This window comes from Primulina huaijiensis, chromosome 10, assembly GCF_012295235.1.
Source record: "Primulina huaijiensis isolate GDHJ02 chromosome 10, ASM1229523v2, whole genome shotgun sequence".
Taxonomy (NCBI): domain Eukaryota; kingdom Viridiplantae; phylum Streptophyta; class Magnoliopsida; order Lamiales; family Gesneriaceae; genus Primulina; species Primulina huaijiensis.
The window spans coordinates 17,360,506-17,386,062 of record NC_133315.1 but is presented as its reverse complement, the minus strand read 5'-3'; the positions used below and the strand labels follow the sequence as shown (position 1 = coordinate 17,386,062).

The window sequence follows — 25,557 nt, the reverse complement described above, 5'->3', positions numbered from 1 at the left end:
CGAAGCTGTAAAATCAAATGCTATCGTTCATGATTTAATATGCATATGCCTCTATGAATTGATGGAAAAGAAATTCAAAATTCAGATAGAGAAAACTTATTCATTCACATTATACTTTTGATTATGGATTTGATTGATGAAATCACAATAAAATCGAATAAAAGATATTATCGTAATATGCCAATATCAAATCTGATTACAGTCATATGATTTTTAACATTAGTTAATGCTGATTTATAGCATAAGAATCTGAAATCCGATACAAATTTAATTTGAAAGCAATAGTTGGGAAACATTGTGAGAAATCAATAATATTTAAGTTGATTGAAATTTTTTATATTTTCCATTTTATTTATTAGTTTTCGTATACTAATTTCTTGTACTCTACTTAAATGCTAGTCATGAGAATTTTGACCAATACGCATTTAAAGCGTTGGTTCTTTATTTGTTGAACAAATCTGAGTTTGGCCGACGTGGGTTGTAGGGTGGTTAAAAGTTTGTGGCTTACACGATTTTAGTGTGTTTTGGGTAGTTGAATTGCATTATCAATTTAATACGTGTATTTATTCAACGCGGATTGCTGCATAGGATTGCAAATGGGATTGTTGATGCAACCGCGTTTTCTGTCCAATCATGATCAATAATTCCTCTATCAAATAATTGTTCATATTCAATAAATTAATTTTATGTTATACAAAAAAAATAATTAAGTTGTTTATTAAAATAAAATCATAAACTTTAAATCAATCTCTTACTGAAATAATATTTTATGTTAATAAAAATATATTTCAAATTCACAATGTCATTTGAAACCATTCTATTTGTATTATTAATATATAAATTAATAAGATGTGAATTTAAGATTTGATCTATTATTTCATTTTAAACAATAAAATTAGCTGAAATGTATGAATTTCAAATCCATCTCCTGAACCTTAAATGTATTAATCNCTCATTTAAATATAAACAAATGCATTATAAAAAATATTGTACAAGCGTGCGTCGGTGCACTAGTATATATGATTTTTCGGTTATGATGTTAATTTCAATATACTTTTGTTGAATGATATTAGTTGGATGAAATGAAGAAAATTATTAATATAAAGTTTATACTATTTTAATTGGATAATGATGTTATGATAATTTTTTTATAATATTTTGTTATTTTTTTGTAATATTTTGTTTACTAATTTTTATAATTTTTTTTATTGTTTTCAATAATTTAGTAAATAATATACGTAGCTTACTCGAAATAATTCAAATTTAAAAAATATATGATAATATGATAATTGGGTAAAGTATGAATATTCAATCATTCGACGGATTTGGAGATGAGGATGCAATTGAATTTATCTGATGAAGATGGAGATGATGATAATAATAAATTTAATAAATGATGATGGATAAGGAGAATATGAAATCCTACCGGAAGCCTACCTATTGTCATCTGTAATGGCTAGTGAGGTGCATGGTTTAGAGTTAGATCGACTTAAACTATCAACTAACTCCTAGTTAGTTTATAATGCTCAAATGTCACATATTGACATGTACTGGATCACTGACATTTGCATTCACACCGACAAATTAAAAGAAGATTTTTAGAGATTTCTTAATTCACCGAGATCCCATGACTCCGGTGGAACTACTTGCGATTAGGCCCATTTGCCCTCGTTTCATTTATTGCATGCTCACAAATAATAAATGATAAAAACAAACACCGGCTAGAGGAGGACCATGATAGCTATACCACAAAGGATGAGAGTACCAGTCCAATTAGATCAGTCGACAGCGATTGCAAAAACAATATATGAAGTATAGAGAAATAATTATGAGATGTATAAATTATTAAGCGTGTTGGAAAAGAAAAAGCTAAAAGAAATTGAACTAAAGGATTGTTCGAGAGATTACAACAATTAAACATTCACGTTACCTAAGTTGCAAAGCAAAGTTAACCCCACGAAGACATTTCGATGTTCAAATCAATGGTGATACAAATAAGCTTTAAAGAAAGAAAAGCAATATTATGTAAAATAGAATGTAACTTGAGAATATGAGATTAACTAAAAGTAAAATTCTATTTTTTGTCATATATTTTTACCTTATTGCAATTTAATTTTTGTAATCTATATTGTCAAATTTCATTTTGAACTGGAAATATTTGTTTTTTTTTTTACAATTTTAATCTTTTTTCAACGGGACACTGATGTGACAATAATGTAACGCTGATGTGACAACATGATGTTGATTTGTGCAGTATCACATTTGCATTTACGATGAAAAATGATAAAAATTTGAAAGATATATGACTAAGAATGAATATTGATAACATAATGTGTCTCATAAAAAATAGGATCAATAATGCAATTTTTATTAATTAATATAAAGCAGCTGAACCAAATATATAGAAATTGGGTCAAATTATCCAATTGAGCCATAACCCATCAATCATTTCTTCACAATATTTATCACACAAATTTGGCAAATTACTCGATGAGTTATTGAATATGACATAATATTAATGTCGTGATGCCATTTACAAGGTTTCACCGTTCTCTGTTTCTAATGTTGTTCTTCAGCCGCTCCTCCAATTTGCCGAAGGTCTATGGAGAAGAAGGAGCAGTATTATCTCATAACATGTAATCAAGTGGCACACTTTTCTTGCAACACAAGCACTTTTGCGATGGTCACATGGCGTTTTTGATGTCTTTTACCCACGCTGCTTGGGACTTTTTGTATAGACAAATGATATATGATTTTTTAGTATTTTTTTCATATTCTTTTTATTAGTACAATATCTTTTATCCATGTTGCTGGGACTTTTTGTATAGACAAATGATATATGATTTTTTTAGTATTTTTTTCTATTCTTTTTATTGGTAAGAGTTAAACTCAATCAATATCAAATGCAATGATAAATATTTCAATTTGACGACATGATTGTTATTTTTATTTGAATATGATCTCATACTTACTAATTTTAATATACTATGCCTTTCCATTAACAAAGTTAAACTATATAAGTATTGTTTGGTGTTATGATATGATGAGTAGTAAATGTGACTTAATAGGGATGAGTAATATATAATTATAAATAATATACTGTTTGATATGTTTTTAATTTGCATGATGATTGTGTTTATTATTTTATAATAGAAAAAATAATTATTTTTTGATAAACTAACGTGTCTAATTTTAAGTTTTGAGCCATTAAGCTTTTAACAAGCAAATAGACAAGGAAAACACATTTCTTTTTCTTTTTACATAGTTCAACGATCTATACACATCATTCATCACCAAAACCTAAATCAACCATGATTGTCAAAGAATATAATTATAAAATTTGCATCGTATCATATTAATTTTATCGTATTTTCATTAGCTTGGTGGAGAAGGATGTCTCATACATGTGGCCCACATGCACTTTAAATTTTGGCAAAAACTTGTGTGAGACGGTCTCACGGGTCGTATTTTATGAGACGAATCTCTTATTTGGGTCATCCATGAAAAAATATTACTTTTTATGCTAAGAGTATTACTTTTTATGGTAAATATCGGTATGGTTGACCCGTCTTACAGATAAAGATTCGTGAGACCGTCTCACAAGAGACCTACTCTTAAATTATTGCGGACCAATTGATGAAATTTGGATGACTAAAAATGAGACAAACCTAAAATTAATAAAAATTTATGCCTTATCGATCTTATTCAACAGCACCAAACGGATATCTTAATGTCTACACAATCGGAATCATGCCATCTTGAAGAATATTATTCTGATGATTTCCAAACCCTAATAGCTCCCAAGCGTCGTCATAAAAATCGAAATCTTCACTTGCTGGTAGAGAGTCGTCCCCATAATCCATCAATCCCCCGGGATTGATACGTCGAGTCCATAATCCAGGTTCATTTCCTTTATCATCAAGAAGTGGGATATCTTTCTCCAATTTATCCTCCTCTGCTGCATCAAGCAAGTTGCTCCACCAACGGATATATTCACTGGCTTCTTGGGAAGACGACGGCTCTAATTTATTATCGTTGTTGTTGATGATGCTTTTGTTGGGATTATTTGGTTCGTGGTTGTGATCTGTCAGCAATTCAGTCCTCGGCCTATCCTGGATAGTTAGATTAGAAAAGGTGCGAGGTCGGGGTCGTAGGATGTTTGTCTTCGTGATAGTTTTCTGGATTGGTTGTCCCTTTCGTTCTCCTGATTTTTCCTTCATCCGAGTGTTCCAGAAGTTCTTTACGTCGTTCGCTGTTCTTCCGGGGAGTCTTCCAGCTATCAGCGACCATCTGATTCGGGATTGGAATCAAGCAAGTTGATTAACAACCATTCGAAAAATAACTTCATCGATTTTTTTTTTACAAAATTTAATCTGTTTGCGGAATGTTCATTTTTGGTTATTTTGTTCATTTTTGGTCAGAAAAGTTGATTATACAGTGGCTAAAGCAAAAGTTTTCAAAAAGTTGATGAGACAATTACTAAATTTAAAATTGCCAAAAATTTGCGGATTTCTTGATTTTCAATTTATTTGAAAGTAACTTAAAATTTAAAAAAAAATGGAACAAATCAAATAAACTTACAAGTTGTATGGATTTTACCATAACTATTCAATGAATGTGATATCAAAATGTGCTTTAACCATATTTTAATAAATGGTTTTTGGCGAAAATTAAATATTTCAGTAATAAATAGATTAAAATATTCGAAATTCAGAAATTATTGTGTCAAAATTAAAAAACCGAAAATTTATTGAACAAAACCAAGAAATGGAAAAATTAGTGGACAAAAAATATTATCCTAAAGTAATAACAAAGTAGTTTTAGTAAAACATGGCTTACTTCCTTCCCATAATATGATATAATATCTTTGTTCTTTCCCAAATTACTTTTTATTTAGGTATCATTTGGTTGATAGGAACGAACTATAAGTGATGGATGTAATTAGCATAATTATAAAAAATCGAAATATATTGCAAGAATGAATGCTTACCGTTTTACTAAAAAATATAACTGATTATACAACTCAAATATTTTAAACCGTATAGTAGCACAAGCGTTACGTTTCGATTGCTCTACCCAACATGATCAATTATCGCACTCCAACAATCTTCTTCATAATAATTGCACTCATTGCAATCAATGATAATCGAACCAGTTACCCTGACTCTGATACCAACTGTAAGACCGAACTCTTGACGTTTACTAAAAGTTATAGTTGGTGGTAATAACACAACTCAAATCTTTTAAACCATATAGCATCACAATCGCCACATTTCGATTGTTTTACCCAATAGAGACAATTATTACACTCCAACATAAATATATTAAAGTTATAAATACATAAATTATGTATTTTCTTGGAATGTTATTAATTTGTATAATTATTTTTGTTGACTTTTAATACATAGAATAAGAAATCATCAATCACAAGGCTAGATTAGCTAGGATCGATGTGTCATGCCACACAACCAGTCATATTGACATAAATTTGGTGGGTTAAATAATAAACAAGAGAAACAATGAATGAATATAGAATTATAACATATGGTTAATGTTTTAACTATATAAATGTGAATTATATTTACATACTCTATTTTTATTAATGACCTCTATTGATTATTTAGATACAAGTAACATATATTTAAAAAAAAAAAAGAAAAAGGACAGGACAGGACAGGACAGGAAAGATACAAGGAATATATATGTATATTTATACGCATGTAAGAGTCGATGTTACTTTTTAGTTATCGAAGAGAAATGAAGGTCCCTACCAACAATAATTCCAAGTCCCAAATTAATGTGGACTACAAGCACATCATATGCATCAACATGGCAAACTCAATCATATATAAAGGGTAAAAACTAGTTCAAAGAGATAGTTGTCCAATACCATATATATAACTCACATGGATTTTATCCAACCGATGTGGGACAATTAACACACTCATCACGCCCATGAATGAATATCTGGAGCGTGAAATTTGCAGATGACCAAGGCAAAACATGTGATTTAACTATAGGCAGTTCAACACATAATGGTGTAACCTAACTCTGATATCGTGTTAAGATTAGAACCAGCTGGACCTAACCCAACCCCAAAAACTATATCAAAGGGAAAAGATTGTTCAAGATCATATATATAATTCACAAGATTTTATTCAACCGATTGTGGGATAACTAACAGTAGAGCACATTTAAAAATTTTAAAATGCAAAAGTTATGATAATTTCTCTTTTTAATAATAAAGAAAAATAATTGAATTCAAGCATCTTTCGACTAATAATGAGAAAACAACTTATTTTTTTCAATTAATATTTTTATTTTGGATTTCGTCCACTAAGTTTTTAAAATCTGGTTTCCGTAAACCAACTTTGATTTTTTTTTTCCCTATCTTTCACTCAGCACCGTGGTAGCATAAATTGTTAACTTGTCTGACTTATCAGTTAGACCGAATTATGCGAAAATTAAAATCATGTGAACCAAAACCAAACTTTGAAAATTCAATAGATCAAAACCTAAGTTCGGACAATTAGGGAAACAAAAAAACTATCTCCCCGACTAGCTATAATCAACACATGCAGTATACGAACTTATGAATTGCGTTTATACACATGGGACTGAGTATCAGTAAATCTTTCAACCGGAAGGAGATCGATTTGTTGGTATGAAATTCTGGTTAAATAGGCACAGACAATATTTCTAATTATTTTATGCAATAATTTTTCAAAATTTAAATATGAAATGACCATGTGTCTTATACTTATATGCACAGTAAATCTCCACAAAACAACAATGAAGCCGAATATATATATATATATATACACACACACACACACACACACACACTTGCCTGTTGCCTAATAGCTTATGCAGCCTGATCAAGAGATCAACTTCATCTTTTGAAAAGTTTCCTCTTGTAATATCTGGCCTAAGATAGTTCAACCATCTCAGCCGGCAACTCTTCCGACATCGGTTTAACCCTGAAAAAATTTCAATCAATCAGAAACTCGTCCGAGATCGATTAATAGCGTATAATCAAAAGATCTTCTTAATCGTTTTCGTAGCTATTTTTGTTCAAAAAAGCCTCCTATAGACAGCAAATGCAAGTGATCATCAAGGGGGGAAAAAACCCTTTTTCTAGAGTGAGTCGGGAAAAAAGAAGAAGATATTAAATGATAATAGTGATCAAGAGAAGTTGATTTTGTCTCTCTTGAGCTCACTATTGAAAAACATTGTTTAAATATTAAACAAAACTCAGTGTGCATCCTGAAAAGTGACCATAAAACTTCAGAATTTTTCGCAGGAAAAAAAATAACGACGAATCTTTGGTATTCAATGCTATAAAGGGAATCACCTGTTCTAACTGGGACGAGATGCCACTTTCCTTCTCCATACTGTTCCACGCAGTTCTTCAATAGAACATCTTCTTCTTTAGACCACGCGCCTTTCCTAACTCCCGAAGAATGGGAACTTTCCATTTCAATAATTCATAGTTGGAGATTTCCTTAATTATGTGATTTGACAAAAGAAAAGAACCCCTTAATCAAACAAATACGATTAAGCATATGAATGGGGAAACTATTGATGAATTAAATTCCCATCGGAACCTATTTATATCAATATATGCATGCAGTATTTCACCGTCAACCCCACAAGTTAGACGTGCATCATTTGCCACCACACTTGGGTTCTTCCCCACTCTAAATTTATCTCCTTTCCATATTCTTTTTGCTTAATTTTCATAAATAAAGTATGTTGGTGACACGTGACTATATATATATATATATGTGTGTTAAGATTGAGACTTGGACAATCTTCCCCCCTTGAGCTAGCTTTTGGGATTGAGTTAGGTCCAAGTCTCAATCTTGACATGATATCAGAATCCAAATTCCACCGCTATGTGTTGGACTGTCCATAGTTGGATCACCCGTTCTACCCATAGTTAGGTTATTTGTAAACTTCACACTCCAAATGTTCATTCATGTGCACGAGGAAGATATGTTAGTTGTCCCATATCGTTTGGATAAAATAACTGAGAGTTACATATATATATATATATATAGATTTAGACAAACCTACCCTTGAGCTAGCCAAATTCCAATCTTAATAATAATTAATATGTATCTCTGTGTGTGTGGAGAGAGAGTAAAATATAGATGTGAAACAAGAGGGTGAGCAAGACATTGCATGTGTTAGATGGGGTGAATTTGCTTGTAGCATCGTGGAATTAAATGGCCCACTAATATACCACGACATGAAAAGGACAGAGCACACATAGGCGTGGTAACTTGGCCGAGGAAAAAATCGATCTTACTTCGAGGGGACTCATGTAATTAAAAATTAGTGTCAAATGGATTCGTCTAAACAAATTAATTGATTTGATATTATGATCCTTATTCTCGAATATATCAATTCAAATACAATCTTAAACTAATATCGCTTAGAAATTAGTGAATGGTTTATTAGAAGTTTCTCATCTCTGAGTTCTATTTTTTAATAATTTTTTTAACTTAAAGTATATATATTCCAAAGATGCTGAAAACACTGATTTTAATTGCATCGTAAAAAAGGACTCAAATCTCTTAACAAATACTGAACGGAATGACGAGCTTAAACATAGTTTATTTAGAGAGTGTTTGCGAAAGATTATGATTTTAGAGAAATGATTAAATTTATAGAACGTAATTAAAAAAGTGAGAAAAAAATAGAAGTAAATAGTGTTTGAAAATAAATGCAAAACTGATATTTTTTCAAAGATAGTGTATTTGGTAAATCAATATTATAATGCTAATTTTTTAGTAAAATACAAAAAATACTTTTATTGAAGTGTTTGCAAAGTATATGGCTTGATGATACATTATCAACAATAATTTTGGAATAGACAAAAATATTGTGGATGGATAAGAGTGTTCACAAAAAATTCTATTTATTTGTCAAAAATAAATAGAATCACTTTTGAAAAATCAGAATTAAAATGAGACTAACTTCCATATTTGAATTAAACTAACCAGAGACAGAAGCAAAAATTTTGATTAAGAAACAAAAAATTAAATTTTTTTTGTTAATATTGTATTTTTGATCTCATATATTTATCTTTTTGCGCTTTTGGTACTCTGTTAAATTTCAATTTAGTCAGCTATCTTTTTTTTAAAAGTGAAAATTTAAAAATCACTTTTCTTATAACATTGTAAACGCTTCATTGCTTCTACCATCTCATTTGTCATATTCACTTGTCTCTTGTTTTGAGATAGAGTGTTTGGTAAATCAGTTATTATAATACTAATTTTTTGATAAAATATAAAAAAATATGCTTATTGAACTATTTGCAAAATATATAGTTTGATGATGTACTGTAAATTATAATGTTGGATTAGACAAAAATATCAAGGGTAAGAAAAATCAAAATAAGCAGAAGTAGAAGCAAAATTCGAGATTAAGAAATAAGAAACACAAAATTGATTTTTTGGAGGAAATTTTTATTTTTGGTCATGAATATATATATATATTTTGCGATTTTGATAATCTGTCTATGTTGTTTAATTTTAATCTTGTTCCGCTTTTTTTTTGTTCTTCGTTTTTTTTTTCAATTTTAGTCCTTTTTGACATGGCATTAATGCTACTTTGACATGTATGGTGTTGTCACGTCTCGAGATCGGAGTTAGTCGACACCGTTATTTTACAACCACACAATTGAAAACAACAAGACTCGTAGTACATCATAAACCAAAAACCAGTTTATTACTCATAATCAATCATAAAATTGTATTTACGACGTAGATTCTTAAAACGATAAAAATATGCCGAAGCGTTTACAACTTACTAAGCGAAAACTAAAATAAAGTTCTTGATTCTTCTTATTATCAGCTCCAAAATTGGTCTTTTTCATCTTTTTCAATTTTCTCTTCTGATTTATCTAGGGAGGATAGAGTAAGAGATGAGTGAAATGATCGTCACTCAGTAAGCGGAGGCCGTCCGAGCACATACATAACAAATACACATGAATTTTGAAAACCACATATCATATCATGCATAACATGATTTTCATAACATGTCATCATCATAACCATAAACATGATTTTGGCCAAGACACTGAGATTCCTCTACTTTCAATAGTTTACTGATATAATTCCCTAATTTTTACTCTTTTAAGGGGGCGGAGCCGTATAATAGTTACTATCCCACTGTGTAAGGTCCATAAACATATTATGTATATTGGGATTCCCACCCATATCCAGCTGAATCTTCACAGTGCCAGAACATAAAACATACGATAATCGTATCAAGAAGGGGTAGAAACAGAATAACGGTGCTCGACCGAAACTTCCAAAAACGAAATAATCCATATACAACATATTTAAAACATGCACACTTACCTTAGATATGAAAGAAAACGTGAAGAATTTAGAAACTATAGAAGAATCATGCAACCAACACTTCGAAAACACAGCAGAACATCTACCGAAAAATCAGCCGCTTTGTAAAATTTCTTGCGCCTTATTGAACTGTTAGACCGGGCTTAAACTTCTATTGTAAGTTCACAAGTACGTCAAACAAAATTATGAACGGTGGAGATTGGGATTGGAAGTCTTTTTAATCTGCTTATGGACGAAAAATCGTAAGTATGTTGTCCCATATAGAATATGAGCAGTTTTCTTGCGAATACGATAAAAGAAAAACTAACTGTTGGATTTCGCTTAAATTTGGATATGTTATTCAAAACATATGAAAGCATATTCTGAACGGTGGAGATCGGATTTGGAAGCCCCTAAACGACAGAAATAAGTTTCTGAACTTGGACAGAACTTTGATGATTGGAGCAAAGTTTTGGAAATGAAATTTCGAAAATATGGAAACTCGAAAATTGAGGTGAAAATTTTGAATAAAAGCTTCTCCTATTTATAGAAGGGTGGTAAAAATATTTTCATAATTCGATTGATATCATTTCCTAATTTGGAGATCATCTTTCCATAAATTTCGAGATACTCCTTCCATAAATATTGAGATGCTTCCTTGTTGAGAAAAACTTCCTTGTATATAATATTTCCTTCCAATTAAGTGAATATCCAGCCTTAACATGAGACTATATTTGAATTTTTTTCAAATTAAACAAAAGTTAACGCAAAGTCTGAGGTTACAAAACACAAAAAACTGATTTTATCGGGTACTCGACTGCCCAGTTTTATCGGATATGTTTTATCTCTACCCACATATTGGATATCAGATTAAAATTACTCGAACGTGATGAAACCCAATGTAACACCCCAAATTCGACGAATGTCCCCATTATATCAAGACGAGTATTTCAAGCGTGTTTATATCCTCACTCATACGTATCCTATTAAACTTCCCATTGAGTCACTCATCCTAGAATAACCCAAGTCAAACATTCTTAACTTTGGAGTTTTATGTGACGAGATCCCGGAAAAAGATACACATTCTTGATATTAATAGTATCTATCAAATATTTTAAGAACTCATCAACTGCACAGTCTCATACCTGAACAATTTTTAGAATTCCTCTCATTCCAGTGTGGGATCGGTTCATTCATGTTTCCTTTGCCTAGTGTCCTCTATTTACAAGCGACACATATGTCATCTACAGTTTTTTCCGTAACCGCTGATGATATTGTCAAAGTGAAGATGTCAGGCAGTTTGATTTGGAAGTTATACACTGATATTTACATACACAATCGTGTACTTGCATACTTGAATCATATGAGTTTTTATGGAGTTTTAGAATGTGGTTCACAATTTTTTGATAATCATTTGATTACTGCTCTTGTTGAACGTTGTTGAACGCATTTCGAACTTCACAACATTATATAGATTATAATACACGTCTATAAAATTTTAAAAAAAATTGTAAACTTTTCATTGATTGATTAGACATTCTTCAGAATTCATGTGAAAATTTTGCAAAAGATTGAATTCTTAAAGGAAAAATAAAAAATTGAGGTACATCGATATAATTATTGAAGGCAAAACAAAAAAAGGAGTAGTATTGAGCATCCGTGCTTACGAAATACGAAAAAGGTGATGTGACGGATGAGGTGGACGAGCATCCGTGCTTACGGATACTACTCCACGTGAGCATTATCCGTGCTTCGTAAGCACGGATTCTTGCCCACGTGGAGCGTCCGTGCAACGTGGAGTAGTATCCGTGCTTCGTAAACACATATTAAAGTAATTGTGCAATTTTTTTTGAATTATTTTTAAAATAAATTTTTATTTTTAAATTATTTATTAAAAAAACCCCATACAAATCCTTAAAAAATTGCATATAACTTTTGACCAATTTTTTCACGTGTGCCAACCGGCAACTTGTCCTTTTTTTCCGGTAATCCATCGTTTCGAAGTAATTTCAGTAAATTATATAAATATTTGTTCTAAAAATTTGTGTCGGTGCTGGAGGATGCTTAAATATAATATGTTGGAGATTATATGATATTTTTTCTGTTGTGGACATTATTCTCAAATGTTAAAATGAGAATTAGCACTTGTCCTAGTATTTGGTTAAATGTTTAAATGATAATTTAAACAAAATGTTAATTATGAAAATGTGAATTTGAGGAGTAATGGCTAGAAGTATTCACATTATGTTAGGGGGATAGGCTCACCCCCACTTCATAGGGATGTCAACTCGAGTGGGTTGAGAGGATTGAGTCAGGTTGAGCAATAGTACTATTCAAAAATTGCTTAACCAAAATCCGAGCCAACCCGAAAACTCTCAACCCGAACCCGAATCAATCTGATCAACCTGATTTTGAATTTTATAAAAAAATTTTAAAAGAAAATTAAATAAAATTTTAAAAAATAATATTTTAATTTAAACACATAATGACAAAATCTCCCTCATATGTATGATTTAAATTTGAAAGTCTAATTGTAGTAAAATAAAGTATATTTACTAAATCAAATAAACAATTGTTTAAAAAATAAAAAATGTTCAAAATAAATATTAAATTATGAAAATTTATGATATAAACATACAATAAATATTTTTTCAGACGTACAATATGTAAAAATGTAGGCAATATTTATTAATTATATTTTTTTAAAAAAATTTAAAATTTCGTTTCAACTCGAACCCAACTCAACCGATCATTTTTTTCGGATCAGCTATCGGGTCCATCTCGATGTGAACAGAACCCAAAAATCACAAACCCAAATCTAAATTTTTCGGATTGAATTGTATCGGTTGATAGATCGCGTCTGATTTTGACACCTTATCAGTTGATCGAGCATAGAACTGATTGTCCTTACTAAGATATGAGTTGTCTGATTCAATAATTATGGTACTATAACAAATGAACAATTAGAGATAAATGATGTATTAGTCTTTGATTTAAGTTAATGAAATATTTACTTTTAAAAAAAAAGTGTCTCGGCCAATAAGCTTGCAATAAACGTGTTAGAATGTTGATTCAAGACTTGAGTCGATTGAAAGGTAGATAGCTCATTTTCAATATTTTATATGAATGTTCTAAAAAATGAAATATGGTAAGCGAATTAAACTACCTACCATCAAGTACTTAGAATTTTAGACAACGTCTAGGTTGTTTTTTAATAATACAAAAATATATAAAATAAAATTAAAAAAATATTAATTTTGGACAATGAGAAAAACCTGCACTACACCCCATTACAATAAAATATTGGATAAACTATACAAACCTGAAAAACATGACCACCGACGTATTGGGGTGGCGTGACAGATCTATTGTCTCCTCTTAAAAGTAAACAAAAGTTATCCATATAAATTATTATATATATGTGTGTGTGTGTTATATTTATCTATATTACTTATCTCGAATTTTCTACTTCATATTATACATCTCTCTTACTTATTTTATGATATTTGTAGAATTGAGTGTTTGTCATTTCGTTTTACCAAAATTTATAGTTGGTGGTAATGATGTAACTAAAATCTTCTAAATCGCTCGGTAGCTTAAAGCTCATGGTTCGATCGCTCTACCCAGAAGAGACAATTATTGCACTTCAACAATCTTCTTCTCAATAATTGCATTCACTGCGATCAATAGAAATCGAACTCGTGACATTGATTTTGATAACAATTTTAAGACCGAGCGCTTGCCGCTATACCAAAAGTTATACATTGTGTATGGAGCATCTCAAATCTTTTAAATCACGCAACATCTCAAATGTCGTAATTCGATCGCTCTATCCGACAATAACAATTATTGCACCACAACAATATCAACTAAACTATGATATGGTGTCGATAATTAAATAATATGTCGAAGTATATTTTATTTTTCTAGTATTTTATCGAATACCTTTTTGTAGCTACCCAAAAAAAAAAATCTAGCATAATCCATATTTCTCCGTGAAAGTTTGTTGGACGGTGTATTGCATCGGCCAACTCTAATTATTTTGCGACATGTGAACTGTCAGTGCATAACTGTGTATATATAATATATTTGTTTGTTTTTTTTTTAATCATTATAACTATTTGTTTTTCATGTTGAATTGAATCAATTGTACGAAGACCATCTCCAAGGCTGCCCTTTTCCCTTGCGTCAAATTTGTCGCAGGGGGATTAATTTTTTTTTAAATTTTTAAAATTTTTATTTGTATTTATTATAAATATTATTTAAATTATAGTGTACTATTTATTTTATTATTTTAATAATTAGATATTTAATCATAAAAATTTAAAATAATAATGGTTGATTTTTAAAATATTTACTTATTTATGTTAATTATTAATATTTAAAACTAATTTGATTCAATGATTTATAATTAATATAATTTAATACAAATACAAAAAATTAATATAACAATACATTAAATAAAATATAATAATTAATATATGTAAAATAAAAATATTATTTCGAGAATATTCAATTTGGTATAAGATTTGAAGTAAATGAGTTGGAGATGAATGTTGTATTTGGTGCAAAAATCGCATTATTTTAATATAAAATTTACACTAAAAATAAATTTTATGATTAGAGATGATCTAAATAATTCACACTATCAATCGAATCCTCTGACGCACAAATAGTTCAAGATAGTGCCCGGGATTGCCCATTGTATAATGCCAAAAAACTGTGGTACGAGTAAAATACATATTAAAATATAAGTAAAAAGTATAACAAATATGTAGTAGTTATTAAGCACACGTTACATGTAAAAAAAACGACACAAAATCTTGCATTGAAGAATTATTTCATGGACCGACCTTTAGCAGCCTCAAGTCCTTCAAAAGCACCTCAAAAATCACTCTACTGCTGTGTCATTCTTTCAACACTTTTTTTTTTGTCTCGGTTGCCTCCGGCTGCTGTTCCTCTACCCTCGTGATAAATTTTAGGCAATTTTCAGTTCGTCGCAGTGGTGCATCGTGCTACGTTACTGATAGTTGTTCTGTTGTCACCTTGGAAACAGACGTCCGAGTACATCATCGAAGCACATATCGGGGGGCGAATCTGTTTTAAGGACACTGTATTTCATACAGGCCTCGGTTTGATTTATTTTAAACTTTTTTCTACTGTTTTCTTCACTGTACTGTTCGCTGTTTTTCTTTATCGAAATAATTTGCACTATATCAGTCCATATATTGTGCAACATCAGATTCGACTTTACGAATTGTTTATATCTTTTATCTATATGATGTGAAGACCCATGAATTTGGCACCAAGAATTGGGCACAAACTTTTCGAAAATTCAGCAACATTTATGTGTAAGCGCCATATTTTCACCGTTTATCATCATTTTAATGGTGGTTTTGACTCATTTATTCAGTCATTTAACAGCCACTTAGAATCAATATTTCAAAATTTTAAAGGATCATTTTGACACGTACATGATATTTAGCTGCATGTAACAGCCACTTAAAGGCTGTTTATTGCCCTTAAAATTGAGTTATATCCACTGAATAATGGCTAAAATTCTGCCATTCAGATTCTATAGCTACGCCTATAAAATACAGCCTCATGCTTGTGATAAAATTTGAGGCATTACTATGCCATTTTTGGAGCTTTACAGTAGCAAAGACTCTGTCAATTTCAAGCACGAAATTCTGTCCATTTCGAACCACTTCAGGCATCCGGAAGGCAGCCCTTGTTCGAATTCTTCCAACAACTTTGTTTACGTGTTAATTCAAGAAAAACAAGATAAGTGAGCTTATGTTTTAAAATAAATTAGTAAGTTTTTAATTGATCGTTCACAATATGATTTGTTTTGTTCGACCTTCGGTTCTTTCTGTTTTGCTAGGTATGTCCATTTTCGTCACAATCATGTTTACATATTCAAAAGTACTGTGATTTGAATTATGAATGGTCAAAGGACTTTCCGAAACATGATAATATGACTCTGGCACAGTAGATAATAATAACCAATATATGATATTACTACTTGGAAAAATTACATATATGAAATTACATATATGGGACTGATGAATAACAAATAGAAAATAAGATGAATTTCAGTTCTATATGTCATATGATATATATATCTATAATACATTTTGAGCTTTGTTTCGCATTCTACGTATATCACGTCCATACCCTTGTTGCAACATACTACTATGACATCTGTTACAAAGTATTATGCAAATCACTTTTATTTTATCATTTTAAAATTCAAGTTGTACGCTTTAGCACTATTTTGATTTCTATCACATTTTAAATACAATGGTGGATTATGATATAGACTATTTTTTGTCAAGATTTGTACTACGAAACTTATTATTTGACGATTTTTAATTGTTAAACAACTTTGGTGTTGAATGCTTCAATCTCAAGGCATGACATCTGAGATTCACAAAGAAAATCAAGCTTTGTTGAAATACTATCAAACACACGCACTAAAGTCTTATATGATCTTTTGAAGGATCTTATGTGATGTTTTCTGCTCACAAGTATATCAAATCTTTATTATTTGAAGTGTGAGTATTTGTAACGTGGAGAAAGAGTCTTTATCTGCAAATTCTATTAAGTTTTGTACTAAGAGTTTTAGTAAGATAATTAGTAAGGCCTACTAGGTAGTTGTAATTTTTGTAATTGTCAAAGTCTTTTAAAAAGATCCTTCTAGAAATAAAAGAAGGAGAGATGTGGAAATGATTGTCTTTCGAACTTCTATAAACAATTCTCCATGTTGTCTACTGATTTTGGTCCGATTTTGTCAAGCCTTTGGTTCATTGAGCTCAATTGGACTATTTCCGCACATTTACTTGATAAGTTGTCTGCTGCATCCATAATTTTGAGATTTGATCTTGACTGTTAACAACAGTTATGATCCTCGAAGTCAAGGAAAAAAAATTTAAGTATCCCCTTCTTAACACCTCCACTCATTCTAACATAAATCTTGCAAAGGAAAAATATTGAAATGCAAAATTTTTCCCTCAAGTCAAGCTACGAAATGAGATAAGAAATAGAAAAGTAGGTAATCGACCCAAATATCTCTCTTAAAATTAAAGGATGTATTTTTTGTATGCGAGAGACGAGTGAGGATGACAAATTGTATGATATAATTAAGTAAGTGTTTGCAATGTCTTATGAAAATTGATTATCGTGTATCTTGCACTGGATTTTGAATTATATGTATTTATTGTTTTGGAATTGGAATTTTAAATACCATGTATTATTTAATATTTTCGAATTTATTATTTTTACAATAATATCATAACTCGAAAATAAATTCTTATACCAAAAAAATAATTGCATGTCCAAAAATTTGGGTTCTCCCACGTGTGAGTGAGGAAGTAAGCACGCTGAAAAGTCTCGTCTTGATATTGTTGAGACAGTCGTCGAATCTGAGACGTTACAATTAATATAAAAAATTAAATATATAAAGAGTAATACTATAATTTTAATTTAATCGTCTTATGGATGTGAGATAAATAATGAATATTTTAATTGACATGGATAAAAAATAAATGCAAAAATTACAACTAAACATTTAATTTGAAATGATTAATAATCTATCAAACCATCCAACCAACCAACCAACCAAATGCAAAATTATACACAAAAGAATTAAAATTTAAGACAAGGATTACATTTTCTGTGTTTTTGGGGATACCNTCGTATTTGTGAGACAGATATCTTATTTGGGTCATATATGAAAAAGTATTACTTTTTATGCTAAGAATATTATTTTTTGTTGTGAAAATGGGTAGGATTGACCCGTCTCACAGATTAAGATCCGTGAGACGGTCTCACATGAGACCCACTCTTTTTGGGGATACTCAGGTCCATATTTAGAAGAATTTTTTTTACCCTAAATCTATACCACATTTTCATTACTTTTTCTTACATTAAAATTTCTCAATCTCTAACAATCAAAGTTTATAAATTTCCTTTCCTTTTCATTCTGTTCTTTCCAACCCAATTTTCAAACTAAGCTTTAATGTTGGCTAAAGCATGTTTTGTGGAAGTGTGATTGCATAACAGACTACTGTGACAAATAATTCATATCTATTTTCGTTTTACAAAAAATGATTAGCTCAAATTATTATAGAAGTTCATATAAATCACTTATAAGTCATTTATTTTAAGCCGATATAGGGCAAAGATTACTACAATCACCCTTTCATCGTTCTTAACTCATTGATCAACAAACACCGATAATCTAAAAGTGGCTCTTATTCAAAGTACATATCGTGAATATAACATTAATGCTTTTCCTCATAGGTACAAAAGGTGGATCTCATGTATAATATTTTGTCATTAATTTATCCAAAAGTTCCTACCGGTCACAGGCTTCGATACCATTCAAGCCTACGCAAGAGCAACTATATTCGTGTATCAATTATTTCATATATATTAGTCATTGTTTAACATGAATGATTAACCATAATTGATATTGAAAACTCATGAAAATCTTTTTAAAAACATTTTTTCGATTAAAAAGGGACAGACAACAGGTGCTACATCAAAATAAAATGTTCCAAACTCATTTTTAACGATGCTATTTCAATATTTTAAAAATCAAAATAATTCTATAAATTTATTACATCACAAAATTCAATGCTACATAACTAAAATATGTGGGAAAATAATTATTTGTATTTTTGTAATAATATTATTCAATTGTATCATTATTGCAATAAAATATCTTTAAATAACAATGATATCAAAATTTTTAATTTTTATTATTTTATTTTATTAAAACATCTCAAGGACTTATGTAAAATAATACTTTACAGGATCCTAAAATACCTTATTTGATAGTTAAAATAAATTTTAATTAAAAGTATTCTTAATCAAGAAAGTAAAAACGAAAGACAAAAATCGTAAAATTCACAATGCAAAGAAAAATCTGTTCACATAAAGTTATTAAATGCAAAAAAAAAATTTATATTACTAAAATTTTAGTCATATATCGATCCCTTCAATCTATATACAAGCAACAATAAATAATAATATTGAGAAGATGGAGTCAAAAAAATTAGTAATTATTTTAAGATAAAAATTTGTGTGAGACGGCTTCACGGGTCGTATTTTGTGAGACGGATCTCTTATTTGGATCATCCATGAAAAATTATTACTTTTTATGCTAAGAGTATTACTTTTTATTGTGAATATCAGTAAGTTGACTCGTCTCATAGATAAAAATCTTATGACCGTCTCACAAGAGACCTACTCATATTTTAACAAGTCACAGAAAATCTTATACCATAGTTGATCGTTAGTTGAATGTTTGGTTTGTGATGTAAAGAGACGAAAACGATGGGAGACAAGGGACCCCATAATATTTAATAATAATCACTAAATTATTAATTAGATATAATAATCAATGAACAACCTGAACACAAAACATCATATGATACGATTTCATATATCAATTGTGAGACAGATATTCTATTTGTTCATTCACAAAAAAATATTACCTTTTGTTATAAATATGAGCAGTATTGACCAGTCTCATATTACGAAAAAACCTACTCATAATTGAATTGCACAAGTAAATTACTCGAGGAGCGTTCGCCTCCATGCATTTGGTGTTGAATGTGTACAAAAGGGAGAAATTATCAACTTTGTACTTGTGCTGTTGTTCTTACCTACAAATTGAGAAAGAAAACAGCTAAATTATTGTGTGTTTGGTTCATTTTTCTGTGTACTTTGCAAATTTCCAAGACTTGTCTACTGAACTATATCTCCATTAAACGGAACACAAGTACAGAGTACTACTAGGACTCGGCAAAAAAGTGAAGATTACAGTATGTTCAATTGATTGAATGGTGAGTTTAAAATATTATTTTAAATTCAGATAATCAATTGAAAATATTGTATTAAATAATAAGAAATGGTGTATATTGAGATCAGTTGAATAAATTAATTAAACTTATTTTATGATTTTTTAAACAATTTATCAATGATAGATTCATCGGTGTGATGATATTTTTAGTTAATTATTTGAAGGTTTTAAGGGTTAATTAGAGGTCGAGGCGAGGTCGAGGTACTGAGGCATTTTTTTTTATTTTTTTAGAAAAACGTTGTGTATAATTTTTTTTTATCTAAAAATAAAATGAAATGAAACGAAAACGAAAATTATTTTTTTATTTTCGTTATTGATTGTTTCAAATCCCGAATCCAAATAATAAATTAGAATAAAAAGTTCTAAAAAATCAATTTTTGGATCCTGTTTATTTTCTTGCATTTCATAATAGACTATCAAACTCAATATAATATATAGATAATATTTTTATTTTCAATTATCAAAATCATTATTCGACATATCGCTAGTAATAATCTTATCCAATAAAATTTTATATTACTATCGTGTTTCATTTTTACTCAATTTCTTTGTAAATAATTATCAACCCTTCAAATATCTTTTTGTGTGTGTGTGTGTGTGTCTATATTCAATTTGGTATTGGAATATTGATCATTAATTTTTCATTAATGTTTATTTAGATTTATCGGAAATATAGTTTTCATTTTAGTTAGTACATGAAATTTATTTAATATATAGTTTCCAATATATTTTTCGAAAGCATTTTGCAGATTTTTTTTTTGTGTTGGATTATTTTATGGAGAAATATTCCCACAATCAACATGAAAATATCAACTTCAGGGATAAATTACTTTCACCACATGATTCACATGTGCTGATTTAGGCCCACCCACATGCAGCCAGATATCGATCTTCCAATATTTTTATTGATTTTTACGTTTGTGTGACGTCGAATTTTAAATAAAGTAGTTCTCGGTTATCTAAGTAAAAAGATGATTTTTTTTTTAAAAAAAAAAATTGTATTTCGATTACTCTTTCGTATAACTAGCAAACTTTTGAACAAAATTACGTATAGACAATTAAATTTAAATAATTTTTTAATATATATAATAAATTTTTGTGTGAAATATTATGAGGATAAAAATAATTTTAAAGTTGATATTTGAGGTTTTATTTTATTGTATTTCATGTCATTCAAAAAAATAATGATATTGTGGGGAAACATTGTGGGAAAGGGGTATTTTAGGGGAAAAAATCTGATATGCCATGAGAAATTATATGATATACTCTTGCTTTATATATAGCATAGATAATTAATAGCGTGGCCTTGGATGAGTCTGAACTGTTGATGTAGCTGATGTTAAGATTGAAAAAGAGTTTAGAAAGAAGTTAAATGAACTTTTTTAAAATTTCTTTGAAAAAAAAAAGAAATGAATTTAAAAGTTGTTATCTATTAAAACTCTTTATTGAATTCCTATGTTTACTTGAACCTCTTAAAAATAATTTTGAGTGTGAAAGACAGTTATGCTAGATTCAGTGATAAAATATAAATTTTAACGTGATTATTTTTTTAAAAGAATAGAAGTAAGTGCGAAATAAAGTAAATAGCACATAGATTTTTATGGATATTCGGATATTTAATACTTCTACGTTATCCATTCTTCTACTTAAGAAAGAACTCCGTACTAAAAGACTATGATTTATATAATCCTTGTAAAAATCGACATCGACTATGACTTATCATACAACCTAAGTCGAAGCTCTTAGTATCAATTCAACACAACAATTTCTGGCTTGTTTAAGAATCATTGTTCCACCAGGAAGAACAAATTTTCCAATCGTTAGCTTTGAACAACTAAAGTTGGTAGGGTAACAAGAGTTGATCTTTTAGGATATGATATGAACAAATAGGTGTGTGCTTGGTAAACAACTTAATATCTTAGAAAAAATAAGTGTGCTTGAGATCTTATATAGTGCAGATTTAAAGCTTGAAACTTATAGATTTTTTGCTGGAATGAAGTTCTAAATCTGCAAATTTATACCCGAAGACTTTCAACGGTCGGAAAAATTTATCAACGATCATATGTAATTTCTCTCAACATATCGATATTGTGAACATCTCTTCATCGTACGCTGCATTAATTTCTTATTTAATGCTCATTTTATTTTATGGATTCAGCTCTTTTAGCTTCTGAAAAGTTGATCGAATATTGACATTTTAAGAAATATTTATGTCAATAGAAAATTGACAAGATAATCTGATTGTTATTTTATCTGATAATATTTGACTAGCTTGAGTTGGTTGTATCTGTTTTGATATGTTAATGTCTTATTGGTTAAAGTTGGTCGGTCAAACTTTGAGTATTTATTTGATATAACGGTTTGGTCAGAAACACATTCAATAGATGATATTTTTATGCTGTATGGATGTTGAGCTTCTGGTAGAACAATGAGCGGTTTGAGTTATCCAGCAGCTAGAGTCTTGCAAATGAGAGACAACTGAATCTAAAACAATTCGATATTCTATTTGTTATTGTCAAAACTTAGTTCTTTTAAATTTAGCTGTTACTTTTTTCAACATATTAGGAAATTTATTGTAAATATAATTATACAAACAACCTTCCCTTTTTATCCTTATTTAATCATGATTGCTTATCATGTAAACAATTTGTTATATTTCCAATAACAAAATCCCAAATTAAATATGAGCATATTAGGAAAACAATAGTAAAATATAGGTAAATTGAATATATGTCAATATATTTGGGATAAACAAAAATAAATAAATAAATAAATGCGGTGTATATAATTGAGATAGAGGAAGTATGTTTTTTTTTTTTTTTGGACAAGTAAAACTCATTACCTTTATTCATGATAAGACAAATCGTTCGTTACAAGATTCACCAACCAAGATAAAAAAAATTCCTAAGATCCCGATAAAAAGGTGCAGGGAAGAAGAAGCAAATTTAGATAAATAATGGACTACTTCGTTAGCCGATACATGGTATAATGAATTTATTGCTATCAGATATTGAATTTCTGAGGCACTTGAGCCCACATAGCTCAAATCACTTAGATATCACAAGATTGTGATGGCAAAAACAAAAATTACTCGCGAGTGTTCTGAAAATGTGGTAGACAAAGATATCACAAGATTGTGAGTAAAAACAAAAATTACCTGGAGGGTTCATAAAATATGACACTGCGTCTGCTGACCCCAATCGAGAAAGTAGCAGCTGTCTGAAATGTTTTCTTTACATTATTTTCTATACTTGTGCTGATTGAGTTTGCAACTCATTTCAGGAGTGGAGATATTATAAGTGTATTATAAATGTTGTTAGACACATATACATTTAAAATGCATTTTAACTTGGTCATTTGAAATAAATAATTCTAAGTGTACTTTCATCGTTCATAATGTAACAGATATCAAATCTGTGGTAAGAGATCATAAGTAAAAGTGGGGGATAAATTAAAAAAATAATGGTAAGAATTTGGGCAACATTGATTACATCAGTGTTTTGAAACCAGACTGAACCGACCGGTTAGATCGAGAACCAGACACGGGTCAGGGCCAGACAAGTCAATAAACCGTTTTAAAAGTCAAATCGATACTGAACAAGTTAAAAATTGGTCTTGACTTATTCATCTTTTTAGTGATATTAGAGCTTATTTTGATTTATTTTTAGATCTTCTTTTGGGAGACTAGGGATTTTTTTCTTTGATGCATAAACTTTTAATAAACGACTCGTTATAAATAAATTTACAGGTTTGTTAAGAAAAAAGTTAAGAGAAGAGTTATTCGCAGCTTATTCTCATAATTTCAAAACTCTTAACAGTTCCCAAACGTCATCAACAAACGAGATATCTTTCTCCGCTGTATCAAGCAAATTGCTCCACCAACGAATACATTCGTCGTCTTTCGCGCAGATGATGACACCGATGCATTAACTGAAGAAGATGACTCTAATTTATTGTTATTATTGTTTGCTGGTCTCGTGATGATCTATTGCCAATCTAGCCCCCTGATGATCATGGACCATTAGGTTACAAGGTCGGGGTCGTAGGATGTTTGTCTTTGGGATAGTTTTCTGGATCGGTTGTTCCCTTTCATCCTCCTCATTTCTTCACCATTACGTCGTTTGCTGTTCTTCCGGGGATTCTTCCAGCAATCAACGACCATCTGACCTACATTTGGAATCAAGAAATTTGATCAGCAACAGGAATTTTTAGAAAAAGACAATAATGCAATTGGATGATTGATTTATAAACAATAATTATGTTATTATAAGTTAAAAAAAAGTTTTGAAAAGAATATAAAAAATAAGATATTAGTGTTATTTTTATTAAGGATGGAAAAATATATCATTAATGAAATAAAAACAAAGCATGAGATTATAATATTTTACTGTTCCGGAAAATGTGTTGTACGTAGACATGCGAATTAGGGTCGGGAAAATCCCGACTCTTAACTGCAGAATCGAAAGATCTCAAATATTTTCCTATTTATTTTAGTTCATACTTGTGTTCAATCATGATGTGGAAGCCTGGAAGGATATTCGAAGATATATAGCATAATCGTGAGATACTTAAAGTGGGTTTTTGACTAAATATACCTGAAATGATGACGATTAATTTTTTCTCTTACAATAATGAATTTTAGAGTATGGGTTTTGTACTTGTTCTAAGTGGGACAAGATGCCATGCACCTTCCTTCTCCAAACTGCTCGGCACAGTTCTTCAGCAGGGCGTCTTCTTCTATGGACCAAGCACCTTATCTAACTCCCAAAGAATTGGCCCTTTCCATTCCAGTAATATATAGTTTGATATATATTTATTTTTTTGTTTAATTTCATTATTTTCAGTATAGTTAATTCAAACAAGGTTTTGTGCAGTGCTTGCCTTTTTTTATATATATGTAATTCATTTTCTTATTAAGTCTGAGTTGACGTCGAAAATTACTAAAATATATGAGGCTTATGATTAATCAAGTGGAAAATGACCAAAAGTNTTGTGTACATCTATCATAATAAAATACCAAGTTCTAACAAATAAAGAATTAAATCGGACGAAAATAAAATAAAATAAAAAGCACAAAAGGGTTAAATTTTTGGAAAATTGGAGGATGAAAAGATTTTTTTTCAAATTTGTGAAAAATTACACTCTTTTCTAGTCGTGAACAAATTCAGGGGCGGAGGTAGCTGCTCTTGTACTCCAAATTTTTTTAAAAAATTTATATGTAAATTTTTGTATAATTTTGGATAAATTTGATATTAGCCCGAGTAGATCAATTTAAAATATTAAAAGATGTTAGATTTTAAAATTCTAGCCCGAATAGTCCCAGATTCCTGACTC

General features: G+C 29.8%; 1 protein-coding gene across 1 annotated transcript; it reads right to left on the bottom strand.

Moving 5' to 3' along the window:
* Positions 1-3,680: 3,680 nt before the first annotated feature.
* Positions 3,681-7,589, bottom strand: LOC140986902 (transcription repressor MYB4-like). The gene is made up of 3 exons (XM_073455302.1): positions 7,355-7,589; positions 6,851-6,980; positions 3,681-4,290 (listed from the first exon to the last, which is right to left on the bottom strand). Exons 1-3 carry the CDS (start codon positions 7,476-7,478, stop codon positions 3,735-3,737), a joined length of 810 nt encoding a protein of 269 aa, XP_073311403.1. The 5' UTR covers positions 7,479-7,589; the 3' UTR covers positions 3,681-3,734.
* Between the last annotated feature and the right edge of the window lie 17,968 nt (positions 7,590-25,557).

Bases quoted from the DNA above. Each gene is read 5' to 3' on its own strand.
- LOC140986902 (XM_073455302.1), bottom strand. From the start codon at position 7,478: ATGGAAAGTTCCCATTCTTCGGGAGTTAGGAAAGGCGCGTGGTCTAAA. The intron at 6,981-7,354 runs GTGATTCCCTTT...AAATTTTTTCAG, and splicing joins TCTCGTCCCAGTTAGAACAG to GGTTAAACCGATGTCGGAAG. The intron at 4,291-6,850 runs GCAAGTGTGTGT...ATCCCGAATCAG, and splicing joins CATAAGCTATTAGGCAACAG to ATGGTCGCTGATAGCTGGAA.